The sequence below is a fragment of the Herpailurus yagouaroundi genome, unplaced genomic scaffold (genome assembly GCF_014898765.1).
Source record: "Herpailurus yagouaroundi ecotype Mexico unplaced genomic scaffold, PumYag 189, whole genome shotgun sequence".
In the NCBI taxonomy this organism is placed as follows: Eukaryota; Metazoa; Chordata; class Mammalia; order Carnivora; family Felidae; genus Herpailurus; species Herpailurus yagouaroundi.
The window spans coordinates 797,275-813,691 of NW_024412420.1; the positions used below are offsets into that span (position 1 = coordinate 797,275).

General features: G+C 36.8%; 1 protein-coding gene across 1 annotated transcript in view; it reads left to right on the top strand.

Moving 5' to 3' along the window:
* Nucleotides 1-14,342, top strand: part of PPM1D (protein phosphatase, Mg2+/Mn2+ dependent 1D) — a 48,342-nt gene extending 34,000 nt beyond the window's left edge. Inside the window, exons 4-6 of the mRNA XM_040496921.1 lie at nucleotides 4,054-4,244; nucleotides 6,089-6,331; nucleotides 12,852-14,342. Of these exons, the coding sequence (XP_040352855.1) occupies nucleotides 4,054-4,244; nucleotides 6,089-6,331; nucleotides 12,852-13,409 (992 nt within the window). The 3' untranslated portion in view covers nucleotides 13,410-14,342. The remainder of the gene's footprint in view (nucleotides 1-4,053; nucleotides 4,245-6,088; nucleotides 6,332-12,851) is intronic.
* The last annotated feature ends 2,075 nt before the right edge of the window (nucleotides 14,343-16,417 follow it).

Consider the following 16,417-nt stretch of genomic DNA (forward strand, 5'->3'; position numbering starts at 1 on the left):
AGACTGTGGTTTAAGAGTTGTGTCTTAATAGGAATAAACTGTTGCAGAGTAGAAGTGGGAAACAACTCGATTTGTGCGTGTGTTTTCAATTATGGCAAATACATATACAGTTTTGCCATCTTAACCATTTTATTTTATCATTATTGTTTTTAATATATGTTTATTTATCTTGAGGAAGAGAGTCCCAAGCAGACTCTGTGCTCTCAGCGCAGAGCCCAATGGGGGGCTTGATCCTATGAACCTGTGAGATCATGACCTGAGACCAAATCAAGAGTCAACCACTTAACTGACTGAGCCACCCAGGTGCCCCCCATCTTAACCATTTTAAGTGTGCCATTCAATGGTAGTGTTAAGTACATTTACAATGTTGTGCAACCATCACCACCATCCATCTTTTTCTTTTTTAACTTTTTCTTTTAACATTTATTTATTTTTGAAAGAGAGAGAGCACTAGTGGAGGAGGGGCAGAGAAAGAGACGGAGGGAGACATAGAATCTGAAGCAGGCTCCAGGGTCTGAGTTGTCAGCACAGAGCCTGATGCGGGGTTTGAACCCATGAACTGTGAGATCATAACCTAAGACAAAGTGGAACACTTAACTGATTGAGCCACCCAGGCGCTCCATACCACCATGTTAAATTTGAGTTTTAAAAGGATGATTTGGGTTGCAGTTTTAAGAATGGATTAAGTGAGGCAAAAGTTGTTTGGGAGCTCTCCATGGGAAGCCACCCAAAGAGGGTAGGGGGAGGAATGTTGAAATTCAGTAGGGGTGAGGACCACTGTGTCCTGTGCACTGGGCTGCCATGTGCCACAGAAGAAAGCAGAAAACATACTGAAACCAGAAGGAAGACCTCTTTCTCCTCTGGGGTCCCTCCAGTGCCTCTACTGAAGACAAAAAGGAAACAGCCAACAAGCAGGCAACCAACTACATCTGCCCCAGTGCCCAAGGTCCCTCCCTTTAGAATGTACAGGAATGATACTCTGTGATCCTATTTTGGTGTACAAACTGTAGGTCAGTGATAGAAACAATTAGTTCAAGGGCCGATTCTAATCCTCATTCATTTGATCTCAGGTAAAGCCATGTAAATTCTCTGAATTGGTAACATAAGGAACTGTGGCTATATCATATATTCTTAAATCTGGCTATGAATACAACTCACGTAATGAGTTTGTTAAAAAATTAACACTCCAAGGACTTTTACTGGCAAATTTAAAGCAACTGGAGCATCAAAGCAAATAACGACAGGAGTAATTTATAGCATATTGAAGGAAAAAGAATCCATAAGTTTATGAAGATACTAAAAAGATTATAAACAAGTAGAGGAGAATGGGAAACTCTTCTTTAGAAAACACAACAAAAAGTGTAATTTAGAATGTTCTTATTCTGTCATCAGTTTACAACCATCATAGTAACAGTTAATTATAGAGAGTTAAAGTTAAACATACAGTTAAACATAGGGGGCTAAGAATCATTAATGAATGCTAAAACATGACATATTTTGGTGGACAAGAGGATATTTCACACAGACTCAAAGCTATCACCCTTTGGATTACATATCAATTACAAAATGAAAAGGGCACCTGTACAGTGGTGGTTGATAGCATTTGAACCAAATGGTTCAGGTTGGCATTGCCAATGATGGGAGAAACTGACACACTCTGCCTCTTAAGTGAAAAAAATTACTTATTTAAAAATATTTTTAAATTTATAAAGATATTAATACTAGTTTATACATGAGAAATTGTGGCCCTTTTTAAAGGTCATGTAATCTGCATTATATTGAAAATTGGAATTTCTTTTTTTACATAGATTTTAAATTTAGACATATGTTCTTACTTGGAATGGCAATAGTAATTCCAAATAATGAGGAAAAACTGCTTTTGAAAGCTTTTAGCATCACTTATGAATTCTGTACTTTCTATATTAATATTTATCTGAACTGTTTCCATGCTCATTTTAAAAGTTTCATCAGCCAAAGACCTTTGTTTTGCTAACATAAAGAACTAAATGTGTCTTTGTGAGTCGACCTGGATTATAATTAGCTTTTAGTGGTCCCGTGTGTTCTTCTTGTTTGTTTGTTTTTAAAGATTTTATTTTTAGGTAATCTCTAAACCCAGCATGGGGCTTAAACCCACAACCCCAAGCTCAGGAGTTGCATGCTCTACCAACTGAGCCAGTCAGGTGCCCGTATGTGCACTCTGTTGCTACTCTGAAGACTGAATTGCCCCTTTCTCTTTCAAGGGGCTGGTTTAGCAATGAATTTTGCTCTTTTAGAGTGGAGTAATTGATATGAATTATTTTTTCCTTAGACTCTGAGCATGTTTGAATTGGCCGATACTTCTGCTGGGTGGTAATAGGGAAGCTTAAGTAAGGAAGAGAAAGGACCAGGAGCTTCCTCTTTTTTAAAAAAGAAGTCAGACATGGTGAAAGTGCAAAAACCACCTTCTTGTCTGAAAACCTTTTGCTTTTAATTTAGGTCTTTATGGGGCGCCTGGGTGGCGCAGTCGGTTAAGCGTCCGACTTCAGCCAGGTCACGATCTCGTGGTCCATGAGTTCGAGCCCCGCGTCGGGCTCTGGGCTGATGGCTCGGAGCCTGGAGCCTGTTTCCGATTCTGTGTCTCCCTCTCTCTCTGCCCCTCGCCCGTTCATGCTCTGTCTCTCTCTGTCCCAAAAATAAATAAACGTTGAAAAAAAAATTAATTTAGGTCTTTACTCAGAGTACATTTCACTATAAACAAAAGAGTCAGAGATTAATGTTTTCTCCTTTCTTTCTACTCTTCCCCCAGTTTTGGGGAGCAAAAGAAAAGTTACATTGTTCCACTTACTTTGTATTATGTATCACAGAAGAATAAATGGTTTCTGTAAAATGTTTTTTCTATCTCACTTGTAAAAATCTTTTTGATGGCCTGAGTCAACTAAAAGTTCTTAAGTTGCACATTTTGAGGTTTGTACTAATACGTCTGAAAGGTAGGAGTTTAGGTATTGTTTCACAGAGAGCTAATCAAGAAGGAGGGTAACTGTATGAGGACTTCTTTTCCTCACTCACTGAAAGGGTGAACTATTAATCTCCAAAGACTGGTCATGTGGTAGTTTAAGAACATAAAAATGCTCATTTTTATTTCTAGAATTTTCTTCCAAGTGACTGACATTTATTCTGTAAGTTTTGACTAGATCCTTTCTTGACCCTACGGGTGAGCAGGGGTTTTCAGATAGCAACTAAGACTCCTAGTTGTTGAGCAAGTTCTGTCTTTTATCTTTTCTTCACACTTGTCTTGGTTAATCTTGGCCCTTGTTCTTCCCTGTACATTTTAAAAATAAGCTTGTCATTCTACAAAAATTCTTTAGGGGTTTTGCTTGGAATTACACTGACTTTAAAAGCTATTTTTGGGAGAATGAACATCTTTAAAGTATTAAGTCTTCCTTTGAAATAGTTTATTTCTCCATTTATTTAGATAGTCTTTTTAATGTTTTGTAATCTAATTGTATAATTTTGTCCATAAAAGACTTGCACAACTTTTGTTAAATTTATTTCCAGATATTTACATTTGGTTAACTGTTATAAATACATTGTTTAAATTTATATTTACTATTTCTTACTATTGTCTAGAAATACAGTTCACTTTTATAAACTGGGTTTGTATTTAACAACCTTTCTAAATGTTCCTTTTCTGATAATTGATCTGATTTGGTTTTGATTTCCCATGTAGAAATAAAATTATCTGAAACAAATGGTAGTTTATTTTCTCCTTTCCAGTTTATATATCTGATTTTAATTGTTTAAACTTACTATGCAGGGAGGGACCTTCAGTATAGTGTTAGAAAAGAACTTTTATCATATTAAGGGAGTTGTCTTTTATTTCTAGTTTGCTTAAGAAGTTGTGTGTGTGTGTGTGTGTGTGTGTGTTTTAAATCATGTGTAGACTTTGAATGTTATCAAATACTTTTCTACATCTGTTGAGATGAATATGTAGATTTTCTCCTTTAATCTGTTGACATGATATTACTAGCTTGGAAATAATACTTCTTGCTTCTTACTTCTGCCCCCCACCCCCAGGTGATTTGTGGAGCTATGATTTCTTCAGTGGTGAGTTTGTGGTATCACCTGAACCAGACACAAGTGTCCACACGCTTGACCCCCAAAAGCACAAGTACATTATCTTGGGGAGTGATGGACTTTGGAATATGATCCCACCGCAGGATGCCATCTCAATGTGCCAGGACCAAGAGGAGAAAAAATACTTGATGGTGAGAAGTGACTCAATAATTTGATATTATGACCTGTACATTGTTTTAGTACGTTGGTCAGGAGTCTTGAATATGAACTAAGGATGTTCACTTTGTGTAGATTTTTGCATTTGCCTGGCTCTAGAATTAGTAAAACAGACTTTGCAACTCATCAGGAAAAGGAGACAGGATATAAATAAATGAAACTAGATAACAAAACACACAACCATAGACTTTTATGAATAGCCTTAAGACTTAAGGGCCTATGAAACCTCATTAATTTTTTATTTTATTTTTTTAAAGTTTATTTATTTTGAGAGAGAGAAAGAGAACACGAGGGGCAGAGAGAGAGAGAGAGAGAGAGAGAGAGAGAGAGAGAGAGAGAGAATGAATCCCAAGCAGGCTTCGTGCTGATAGCACAGAGCCTGACACAGAGCCGGAACCCACTAACCATGAGATCATGAGCTGAGCAGAAACCAAGACTTGGATGCTTAACTGACTGAGCTGCCCAGGTGCCCCTGATTTGATTTTTAGCAATGGATCTATTAGGCTTCCTTTTGGAGGCTACTGTTATATTCCAAATGAGAAATTTTGCAAGCTTGATATAGGGTAACAGTGGTAAAAAACAACAAATCCATATATACACAATAACAAAAGAAATACATGAGTGGTAGAATTGATAGAATTTGGGTTTTTAAGGAGGAAGAATGTGGTGATGCCCAAATTTTTGACTGGTGATAGCTGTTATCAAGAAGAAACACATATATTCTGGGGTAGAAGGGTGATAATTAATTCAGATGTAGGCATGTTGAATTGGAGGTGCTTGTGGTTAATCTAGATAGGTATTTTCATTAGGCAGAAATATTTGAGAGAGAAGCCTCTCAAATACAAATTTGAGTATTAAGAGTTAGGTAAAGCTGTGACAACTTATGAGATCACCTAGTAAGAGTGTATGGTGGAGGAAAATCGTTTTCATTTCTGTTCTTTGAGACTTAGTAATTATTGAATACATGTATTGAATCTGTGTATGATACTAAAAGTTTTATTCCAAGCCACATTTATTTGCATAACATGAGATCATTTGGAGTTTTGTTTTTTTTTTAATTTCTGTTTGTATGTGGTGATCTCCATACCATAGCCACTTACTGTATTGTTTTTTTCCTCATATCAGTGGCATCATTTTTATGTACAGTTGACCTTTAAACAACATGAGTTTGAACTACGTGTTTTTTGTTTGTTTGTTTGTGTTTCTTTTTTTTTTTACCATGCCTGATTATCTCATTTGTGAATTGTTTACCTGTAATAATTTGATGTTTACTTCCCATTTTAGATAACTTCTATATAGCTTTTCCTAATTAAAGTTACAGTGAAGACTAAGTTTCTTGCTACCAAAAAGAAAAAAACACAGGTGAAATTTAACCACAGGATAAGGCCTTGTTTTATTACTTTAAAAAATTTAGAGCAATACTATTTTAACATAGTTATGGGGACTGTGGATAATGTTTGAAATTTTGGAGATTTAATTTAAGCCATATGAATACCTCATTTTAAATTTGATAAAACAGGGGCGCCTGGGTGGCTCATTTGGTTGAGCAGCCGACTTCAGCTCAGGTTATGATTTCACAGTTTGTGAGTTCGAGCCGCGTGTTGGGCTCTGTGCTGACAGCTCAGAGCCTGGAGCCTGCTTCGGATTCTGTGTTTCCCTCTCTGTCTGACCCTCCCCCACTCACGCTCTGTCTCTCTCTCTCAAAAATAAATAAACATTAAAAAAAAAAACCCACACACACCTTTAAATTTGATAACAGATATAGTGGCAACTAAATCTGAGTTGTGAACTTTCTTTCTTCTTGTTCTTTTAAATATAGGGTGAGCATGGACAGTCTTGTGCCAAAATGCTTGTGAATCGAGCACTAGGCCGCTGGAGGCAGCGTATGCTTCGAGCAGATAATACTAGTGCTATAGTGATCTGCATTTCTCCAGGAGTGGACAGTCAGGGAAATTTCACCAATGAAGATGAGCTCTATCTGAACCTGACGGATAGTCCTTCCTATAATAGTCAAGAAACCTGTGTGATGACTCCTTCTCCATGTTCTACACCACCAGTCAAGGTATGTAATTCTCTTAAATGGTATTTAAGTTGTTCTAATAAACAGAATTTCTTTGGTTGGTGTTGCCTGAAAAGTTTTCAGATTCTTCATAGAAAAGGATTTTGGATTTGAATGAGGTTCAAGAAAGTGATAGATCTTTGTCATGTAACTTATTGTCATTGATTCATCTTCACATCAGTGCTATTCTGAATGCTAGCTATGTGTACAGCACCTAATAGAAAGGTGATGTAGATGTAATAATATTCTAATGATCCTCTTCTAATACTGTGAACATTTGTGTAAGCATTTAAAAGTTTGTGAAGTACTTTCATATATATTTCATTTGAACCTCATAACCCAAATAGGTAAATAGTGCAGTTGTTACTCCGTCTTACAGATAATAAGACTGAGAGATTAAACAGTTTGGATTAGATCGTACAGACTCAAGATTGAAGTGGACCTTAGGATATCAGACCTTAGAACTGGTTGTCTGATAACATGGATAGGAAACATTATTCCTCTTCTTACTCATGTTAATATTGAATGAGTTTAAGATAGGCTATGAAACAAATTTAAGTGGTACCATATTTCCTTTTTTTCTGATTTCATCCCAGTATTTTCCTACTAAAAATTAGTAGTATTGATAACTACTTTGTTATACTTGGGCCTTCTGAGAATGTGCTTTTTAGAAGACTGACCATTAAAATAGGAAATACAGTAGAATTTTATGTTATGTATTCGACAGTTTTTTAAGGTATTCAGAGCTACACAGTACAAAAAATTTGATTGATTTTGGTATTGTGATCCTATGCTCAGTACTTGGAAATTTACTTTTAGTGCTTTCTTTTACTTCACATACAGGTGGCAACTTAGTTTTCCTTGCATTGACTCTTCATTTAGAAACTGACAAATTAATATTTTGTACTTATATTCTTAGAAGAATTTCTTGTCAAAGCTTTCTTTTCTTTGAAAACTTTTGAATAATAATGCAGATTGAAACCTTTTAAAATCTCCTTTCTCTTTTTGAGAGTTGTGAAGGAGCTTATGTTCATTTGAGTATTTGTCTATTCCTCAGTTTGAATGTATTCATTACTTTCGTGTTCCCTAATGTATTTATTTGTATTTGAATCACTGACCTTTAGGCAGAATAAAGAAGGAAGCATTAGAATGGAGATAAAGGGTAAGGGGACATAGATTGTGATAGGAATAAATATTATTACTTTTTAAGTTAATTTTTTTGAAAGAGAGAGCACAAACAAGCACGTGACCAAGTGGCGGAGGGGCAGAGAGGGGAAGAGGGAATTCCAGGCCCTCTCTGCACTGTCAGCGCAGAGCCCGATACAGGGCTCCAAGTCACGAACCATGAGATAATGACCTGAGCCAAAGTTGGACATTTACCAAAATGAGCCACCTGGGTGCCCCAAGGAATAAATAAATATTCTTAAAAAAATTTTTTTCTTTAATGTTTATTTATTTTTGAGAGAAAGAGACAGTGTAAGCAGGGGAGGGGCAGAGAGAGAGAGAGGGAAACAGAATCTGAAGCAGGCTCCAGGTGCCGAGCTGTCAGCACAGAGCCCCACGTGGGGCTAGAACCCACAAACCATGAGATCCTGACCTGAGCTGAAGTCGGATGCTCAACTGACTGAGCCACCCAGGCATCCAAAATAAATACTCTCTTTTTTTTAATTTATTAATTTATTTATTGTTTAATTTATATCCAAGTTAGCATATAGTGCAACAATGATTTCAGGAGTAGCCCATCCCACCTCCCACAACCCCTCCAACAACCCTCTGTTCTCTATATTTAAGAGTCTCTTATGGGGTGCCTGTGTATACACCATATCTTCTTTATCCATTCATCTGTCGATGGACATTTGGGCTCTTTCCATACTTTGGCTGTTGTCAATAGTGCTGTTGTAAACATCGGGGTGCATGTGCCCCTTCAAAACAGCATACCTGTATCCCTTGGGTAAATATGTAGTAGTGCAATTGCTGGGTTGTAGGGTAGTTCTATTTTAAATTTTTTGAGGAACCTCCATACTGTTTTCCAGAGTGGCTGCATCAGTTTGCATTCCCACCAGCAGTGCAAGAGATTTCTCTGCATCCTTGCCAACATCTGTTGTTGCCTGAGTTGTTAATGTTAGCCATTCTGACAGGTGTGAGGTGGTATCTCATTGTGGTTTTGATTTATATTTCCCTGATGATGAGTGATGTGAGCATTTTTTCATGTGTCAACCATGTGAATGTCTTCTTTGGAGAAGTGTCTATTCATGTCTTTTGCCCATCTCTTCACTGCATTTTGTTTTTTGGGTGTTGAGTTTGGTAAGTTCTTTATAGATTTTGGATACTAACCCTTTATCTGATATGTCATTTGCAAATATCTTCTCCCATTCTGTCAGTTGCCTTTTAGTTTTGATAATTGTTTCATTTGCTGTGCAGAAGCTTTTTATTTTGATGAGGTTCCAGTAGTTCATTTTTGCTTTTAATTCCCTTGCCTTTGGAGATGTGTCAAGCAAGAAGTTGCTATGGCCAAGGTCAAAGAGGTTTTTGCCTGCTTTCTCCTCAAGGATTTTGGTGGCTTCCTGTCTTACATTTAGGTCTTTCATCCATTTTGAGTTTCTTTTTGTTGTATGGTGTAAGAAAGTGATCCAGGTTCATTTTTCTGCATGTCGCTGTCCAGTTTTCCCAGCATCACTTGCTGAAGAGACTGTCTTTATTCCATTGGATATTCTTTCCTGCTTTGTCAAAGATTAGTTGGCCATACATTTGTGGGTCCTTTTTTGGGTTCTCTATTCTGTTCCATTGATCTGAGTGTCTGTTCTTTTGCCAGTACCATACTGTCTTGATGATTATAGCTTTGTAATACATCTTGAAGTCTGGGATGGTGATGCCTCCAGCTTCGGTTTTCTTTTTCAAGATTGCCTTGGCTATTTGGGGTCTTTTCTGGTTCCATACAAATTTTAGGATTGTTTGTTCTAGCTCTGTGAAGAATGCTGGTGTTGGGATTTTGATAGGGATTGCCAGAATAAATATTCTTAATATTGATTTCACATAAAAATTATTGCAGCCTGCTGATTGGCATTAGTAAAAATTGTACATATGTTTCAAAAATTATTTCTAGAATTTTAGAAATGATGATCTAGAGATATAAGGATCTAGGAAAATAATGATTCTAGAGAAATAATGATCTAATACTAAAATAAAGATAAGGAGATTTATGTATACACTAACTTATATTTAGGCATAGTTACTTGTTAACCAATTGGCCCCACCCAAATAGAGGAAAATATTTGGAGCCATCAGAATAATTAGTGTTGTTGGCTCTGACCTAACAAGTAAGTAAAGGCAAATTTCTTCCCAAGAAATTGTGTTTTATCTTAATTGGCAACCATAAGTACATTGCCTCTGATTTATTTCCTTGTTAAAATAATCCCATGTTTAGTAACATCTAGATAAATATAATGACATTTTGGGCAATTTGGTTTTTAAGACTTTCCCACATTTAAATTTAAGTCACAAAACAGATGAACATAAGGAAAGGGAAGCAAAAATATAAAAACAGGGAGGGGGACAAAATGTAAGAGACTCTTAAATATAGAGAACAAGCTGAGGATTGCTGGAGGGATTATGGGGGGGGTGGGGTAAATGGGCAAGGGACATTAAGGAAGACATTTGTTGGGATGAGCACTGGATTCTACTTCCGAAATCATTATTGCACCATGTGCTAACTAACTTCTATGTAAATTAAAAATAAGGAAATAAAACAGACTGTCCAACATTTGGACTAGGCATTTGAGTGTAGGTTTATCTATCTATAGACATGTGAACTTGGGTATGGATTCTAAGGTATACCACTAGTTATATCTTTGTTTTGGAATAGATATGGTAGAAATACTTTGTTTAAGTGATATATTACTCTGGCACACATTTCTTTCTCCATCCTTTCTTTAGGGCAAAACTAAATTTACCTTTTTTTTTTTTTTCTATAAGCCAAGAGCTATAGGAAGGAGGAATAGGGAAGGGAGTTGTTTCAGAAAATTAACATTTGGTTTCAGTTGAGTTCTCCACACAATTTTCAGTTAGTTATTTAATATTGTTGGATTGTAAGGTAGATGGAGTGAGGAAGTTGATCTCTGAAGTAGTGAAACTTGTAAAGTATGTATTTTTAGGAGGTAATCTCAATATCACATATGTTTTATGAACATGTAAAAAGGTCTAGTAAAACAACTAATTAATTTGGGATGAGTGTGAGAACTCTAAGCAGTTGCCTGTGCTGACAGATGCAACGTATTCCCACAGAATGCCAATAAAAAGAGAATGAAAAGGAAAAGTTCAAGGAGAAAGTGGGGGAAGAAAAGCCAGCACGCCTGTAGTGTCAGAATAATAATCTGTGAATTTAAAAAGACCCAGCACACCAGAAATTACAATAAATTGTGTTAAAATGTGTAACGTTGTTTTACAAACTGGAGCAGTATATTCTATTCCTATCAATGGCTTGACTATTACCTTCTTTCTTAGGCCTGAATTAGTGATGTGATTGTTTGGTTAGTAGGAATCCTTCTGTCTGCCTTGTCTTGTTGTAAATCCTTTTTCTGTATTAAAGCAGGACAAACTCGAGGTCAATAATTTCTTATGAGGGGCGCCTGGGTGGCGCAGTCGGTTAAGCGCCGACTTCAGCCAGGTCACGATCTCGCAATCCGTGAGTTCGAGCCCCGTGTCAGGCTCTGGGCTGATGGCTCAGAGCCTGGAGCCTGTTTCCGATTCTGTGTCTCCCTCTCTCTCTGCCCCTCCCCCGTTCATGCTCTGTCTCTCTCTGTCCCAAAAATAAATAAACGTTGAAAAAAAATTTTTTTATAAAAAAAAAATAATAATAATTTCTTATGAGTAGATACAGTTTTCTGTGATTTTCCAGAACATGCTTGTGACCACAGTAGGCATTGGAATCAACTAATGCAGAAGGATAAACTCACCTACAACTCTTGTTGATATTATTGAAAGTCATATGTAAATATCCTGGAATGAAGACTGTTCCGTTGTCCTTTCTTGACAGTGGCACTTGGAAATAAGATTGCTGCCCAACATCTAGTCAGTGTTAAAACAGATAAGAACTGGCCTTTCAATAAACTATGCAATATAAAATAAATGAACCAATGACTGCAGAAGGAAAGAGTATTTTCTTAGTTAAAACAACAACAATAAAAACAGCAGCAATCTAATTGAGGCAGTACCAAATTAGGAACTAGGGTTTCTCATCTCCAGTCTCCATTTGACCTAAAGTCATTATATTTTGATTTGGTTTGATTGAAATGCTTTCAGATGGCTTAAATTTCCCTTTTTTTTAATTCTAGAAACATAAAGCATTCTTTTTAGAAGTATACTTTTATATAGCACTTTCTGAAAGGTGTTTATTTCTAAGGGATTTTATATCAGGAAAATAATATGTTTTCATTTACCCTTCTATAAAAGGGTTTACTTCAGAATATGTTAATATTTTAATAAACTTGATTTGATTTAAAAGAGGTAATGATTTGAGGGAAATGTTACATACCTGAAGGAGCCATAATATTTATGCTTAAACTCCATTTTTGAGAAACTATTAAGACAAGGATTTAAAATTTTTTTTTTTTCAACGTTTTTTATTTATTTTTGGGACAGAGAGAGACAGAGCATGAACGGGGGAGGGGCAGAGAGAGAGGGAGACACAGAATCGGAAGCAGGCTCCAGGCTCTGAGCCATCAGCCCAGAGCCCGATGCGGGGCTCGAACTCACGGACCGCGAGATCGTGACCTGGCTGAAGTCGGACGCTTAACCGACTGCGCCACCCGGGCGCCCCTAAAATTTTTTTTTAATGTTTATTTTTGAGAGAGAGAGCACGAGTAGAGGAGGGGCAGAGAGAGGGAGACACGGAATCTGAAGCAGGCTTCAGGCTCTGAGCTGTCAACACAGAGCCTGATGCAGAGCTTGAACCCACGAACTGTGAGATCGTGACCTGAGCTGAAGTTGGACACTCTACCGACTGAGCCACCCAGGTGCCCCAAGGATTTTATAAAATATTAGTGGTGTGGAAGATTTGGGTTTGATAGGAAAAATATCATCTACCAATGGGAAAAATATTCTGAGTGTATGTAGAGCACTGTATCTGAAGGAGTAATGCATATCTGAATCACTTGTCAAACTTTTAAAGAACTATCTGAAAGTTTCCATATGATTTTCATTTGTTTCTTTGAGAGTTGCCCCATCCATGCTCTGTAGGTTCCCATATGTCCTGCTTTTCTCAAGCCCCAGAACAGCCTCTAGTGTTTGGGAAATAGGTACAAAGCAACAATATGAGTTTGCATTATGACATTGTTGCTTTAATGTTACACTTTACATTATCTATACTACTAAATATTCAGAAATGAGAATACAGAAAAAAAATGGGAAAGTAGGAAATAAACCAACCAAATTTGTCACTTACTCTAATGAAACTTCTTCATCTCCCCAATGGTTGAGTTGAATTCTAGAATAAATTATTTATTTGGCTTACTTTCTTGTTTTTCAGTCACTGGAGGAGGACCCATGGCCACGGCTGAACTCTAAGGACCATATACCTGCCCTTGTTCGTAGTAATGCCTTCTCAGAGAATTATTTAGAAGTCCCAACTGAGATAGCTCGAGGCAATGTCCAGGCGGCAGTCATACCCGCAAAAGATCCAGAGCCACTTGAAGAAAACTGCACTAAAGCCCTGACTTTAAGGATACATGATTCTTTGAATAATAGCCTGTCAGTTGGCCTTGCGCCTACCAATTCGACAAATACCATCATGGACCAAAAAAATTTAAAGATGTCGACTCCAGGTCAAATGAAAGCCCAAGAAGTTGAAAGAACCCCTCCAGCAAACTTTAAAAGGACATTAGAGGAATCCAACTCTGGTCCTCTTATGAAGAAGCATAGACGAAATTGTTTAAGTAGAAGTAGTGGTGCTCAGCCTGCAAGCCTCCCCACCACCTCACAGCGAAAGAATGCTGTTAAACTTACCATGCGACGCAGACTTAGGGGCCAGAAGAAAATTGGAAATCCTTTACTTCATCAGCACAGAAAAACTGTTTGTGTCTGCTGAAATGTGTCTGGAAAATGTTTTTTTCCCAAACTTAGGATATAAGAGGGCTTTTTGAAGTTGGTGCAGAACTTGAACTTTTTTTAGGGGGACAAAATAAAAACAGTATACAGTTTCACTTTTTGGAATTTGGCAGTTTTATCCTGGCCTTGTATTGTATTATAAATGTGAATTTTGTAGATGTTAGGGTATAAGTTGCTGTAAAATGTGTGTAAATTTGTATACTCCACACAAACTCAGTCTCTTATTCTGACACAGTAAATGTAACAACAGGGCTAAAATTTAAAAAAAATCAAAAGAATCTATTAGATTTTAGAAATACATTTAAACTTTTAAAAATGCTTATTAAGAAATTTGTATAAGTCACTTGTGATGAAAACTACACAACTTTTTAAAGTAAATTATTAAGCAAACTGGAAAAGTGATGTATTTTCATAGTGACCTGTGTTCCACTTAATGTTTCTTAGAGACAGCTAGTGTCTTTTAAAAATTATTTTTTATTTCTAATTTCATAATTCAGAACTAAATTTTTCATAGCAGAAGTGTTGAGCCATGCTTAAAGTAGCTCGGCATTAGTCTTCTTGTCCTAATAAAAAATACTATGCAGTATCTCTTATTTCATTAGCATTTTTGTAAAACATCAATCATGAGATATACTCCTCAAATCTTTGGAGTAGAAGGAGGTGTGTTTGCCTAAAAAGGTGCCCTTCTCAATCATCCCAGACATTCAGTGGCATTATTGGGTCTTAAAGTAGTTACCCTCTTCTCGTGTTTGCATAAAATATGTGAAGTTTTTCTTGCTATTTCAATAACGGATGGTGCTGCTAATTCCCAACATTTCTTAAATTATTTTATATATTGGACAGTTTTCATTGATTATATGGATATATGTTTGTTCATCTAATAAATCAGTGAACTGTTGTTGATGTGCTGGAATTTTGTCGTTGGTTTAATGGTAGATATTAATTTTTTGTTGTGCTCTGATCATGCTTTAGAGCAACATTTTAAAAATATGTTTATTTTTGCACTCTTGACTTTTTTTTAATGTTTATTTATTTTGTGAGAGAGAGAGAGAGAGAGAGACCAAGCGTGAGCAGGAGAGGGCCAGGGAGAAAGGGAGACACAGAATTTGAAGCAGGCTCCAGGCTCTGAGCTGTCACACAGAGCTCGACGTGGTGCTTGAACTCATGAACCGTAGGGTCATGACCTGAGCCGAAGTCAGACGCTTATCTGACTGAACCATCCAGGTGCCCCCCCCCCCTCTTTTTTACATGTTTATTTAGCTCTTAACTTTTGGTTTTTTTAATGTTTATTTATTTTGAAGGAGAGACAGAGCATGAGCAGGGGAGAGGTAGAGAGAGGGGGAGATAGAGTGTGAAGCTGGGCTCCAGGCTCTGAGCTGTCAGCACAGAGCTGGACGCGGGGCTCTAACTCACAAGCCGTGAGATCATGACCTGAGCCCAAGTCAGATGCTTAACCAACTGAGTCACCCAGGCACCCCTTAGCTCTTGACTTTTTAATTTTATTTTAGAATACATTGAAACAGGCTAAATATCCAACAATAGACTATGGTTAAGAATATGGTTAAGTCAGTTATGGCTTGTAACCATTTGATGAAATATTATGTCCCACTTAAAAGTGAGTAGAAGTATATTATACCTAAGAGTATGTCATTTTGGTATGAATTGTTCTCCAATAAGAAAACTTTTTAATTTATTAATTTAGAACAAGATATCTCATTAAGAGATTGAAGAGCTAATTCATGCATTCAACATCCACAATATGCTAGGAACTGCACAACCGGAAGCATACCAGTTTTCAATAACAGGATTGAGAACCAGTGGTCCAGGTAAAACAGTAATTGTGGTTCTTAAAAAGGATTTTTAGTTCCTGAAGAGTTTGCTTTTCCAATCTTTCCAAGACAGAGACCTAGCAACTAATAGACACTTTAGAAGTCAATTTATTGTGAAGGGTTATTCCATCTTTTATTTATTTTTTTTTTGGGGGGGGGTTCCATCTTTTAGACCTATGATACCATCTTAGCTGCACCAACTAGAAATTGAACCAATCTGAATGTATATTAAAGAAAATTCATTTAACTGCTTTTACTTTTTTTGCCAGTGATTGTACATGTATCTACATGAAATTAAAATTTTCACTTGATTAGAGTAATGCATTATTGAATCTTGATTTTTCAAATCAGTTTTTTTTATGTTTATTTATTTGTGAGAGCGAGCATGTGAGCGGGGAAAGAGAGAGGCAGACACAGAATCTGAAGCAGACTGCAGACTCTAAGCTGTCAGCACAGAGCCCAATGTGAGGCTTGAACTCACAAACTGCGAGATCGTGACCTGAGCCAAAGTCGGACTCTTAACCGACTGAGCCACCCAGGTGCCCCTCAGATAAGTTTTTTAATGTAAAAACGTTATACATTTCTTTCCTAGATCACCTTTTTAGTGCAATGGAGTCCAATTCCATAAGTAGTAGCTATTTAATACTAGAAACATTTTTGGTTTAAGACACGACTACAAATGCTAAGATTAGCCCTTTTCTGTATGTGTTTCTAGGATTGTGTTTAGTCCTGTACTTTAAGGAGTTGAAGAGGTTATGCAATCACAAGCAGTGTTTTAATGTTTCTACTTTGTTTTATTTTCTAAATTTATTTGCCTGTGTGACATAGATCAGTAGTATAGTACATTATGGAAAGTATATGATGTATGAGATGGTACATAAGAACTCCCACCTCGGTTCCCAAGGCAGCCAACATTTCCCCCTTTTTGTGTTATTTTAGTGATAATCTATGCATAGCATGCAATACACATGCAACTTTACCTCTTAATCTTGAAAATTTTCTCTATCACTATTTCACAGAGCCTCCTCAGGTTTTAGTATTCTAATCTGTGGATATAAGTTTATTTAACAGTGCATTACCTATGTCCACTGAAAGGAAAACATTTCTTCCTTTACTCATACGATACTTATGACACCAGATGTGTGGGTTTTCCTTCACC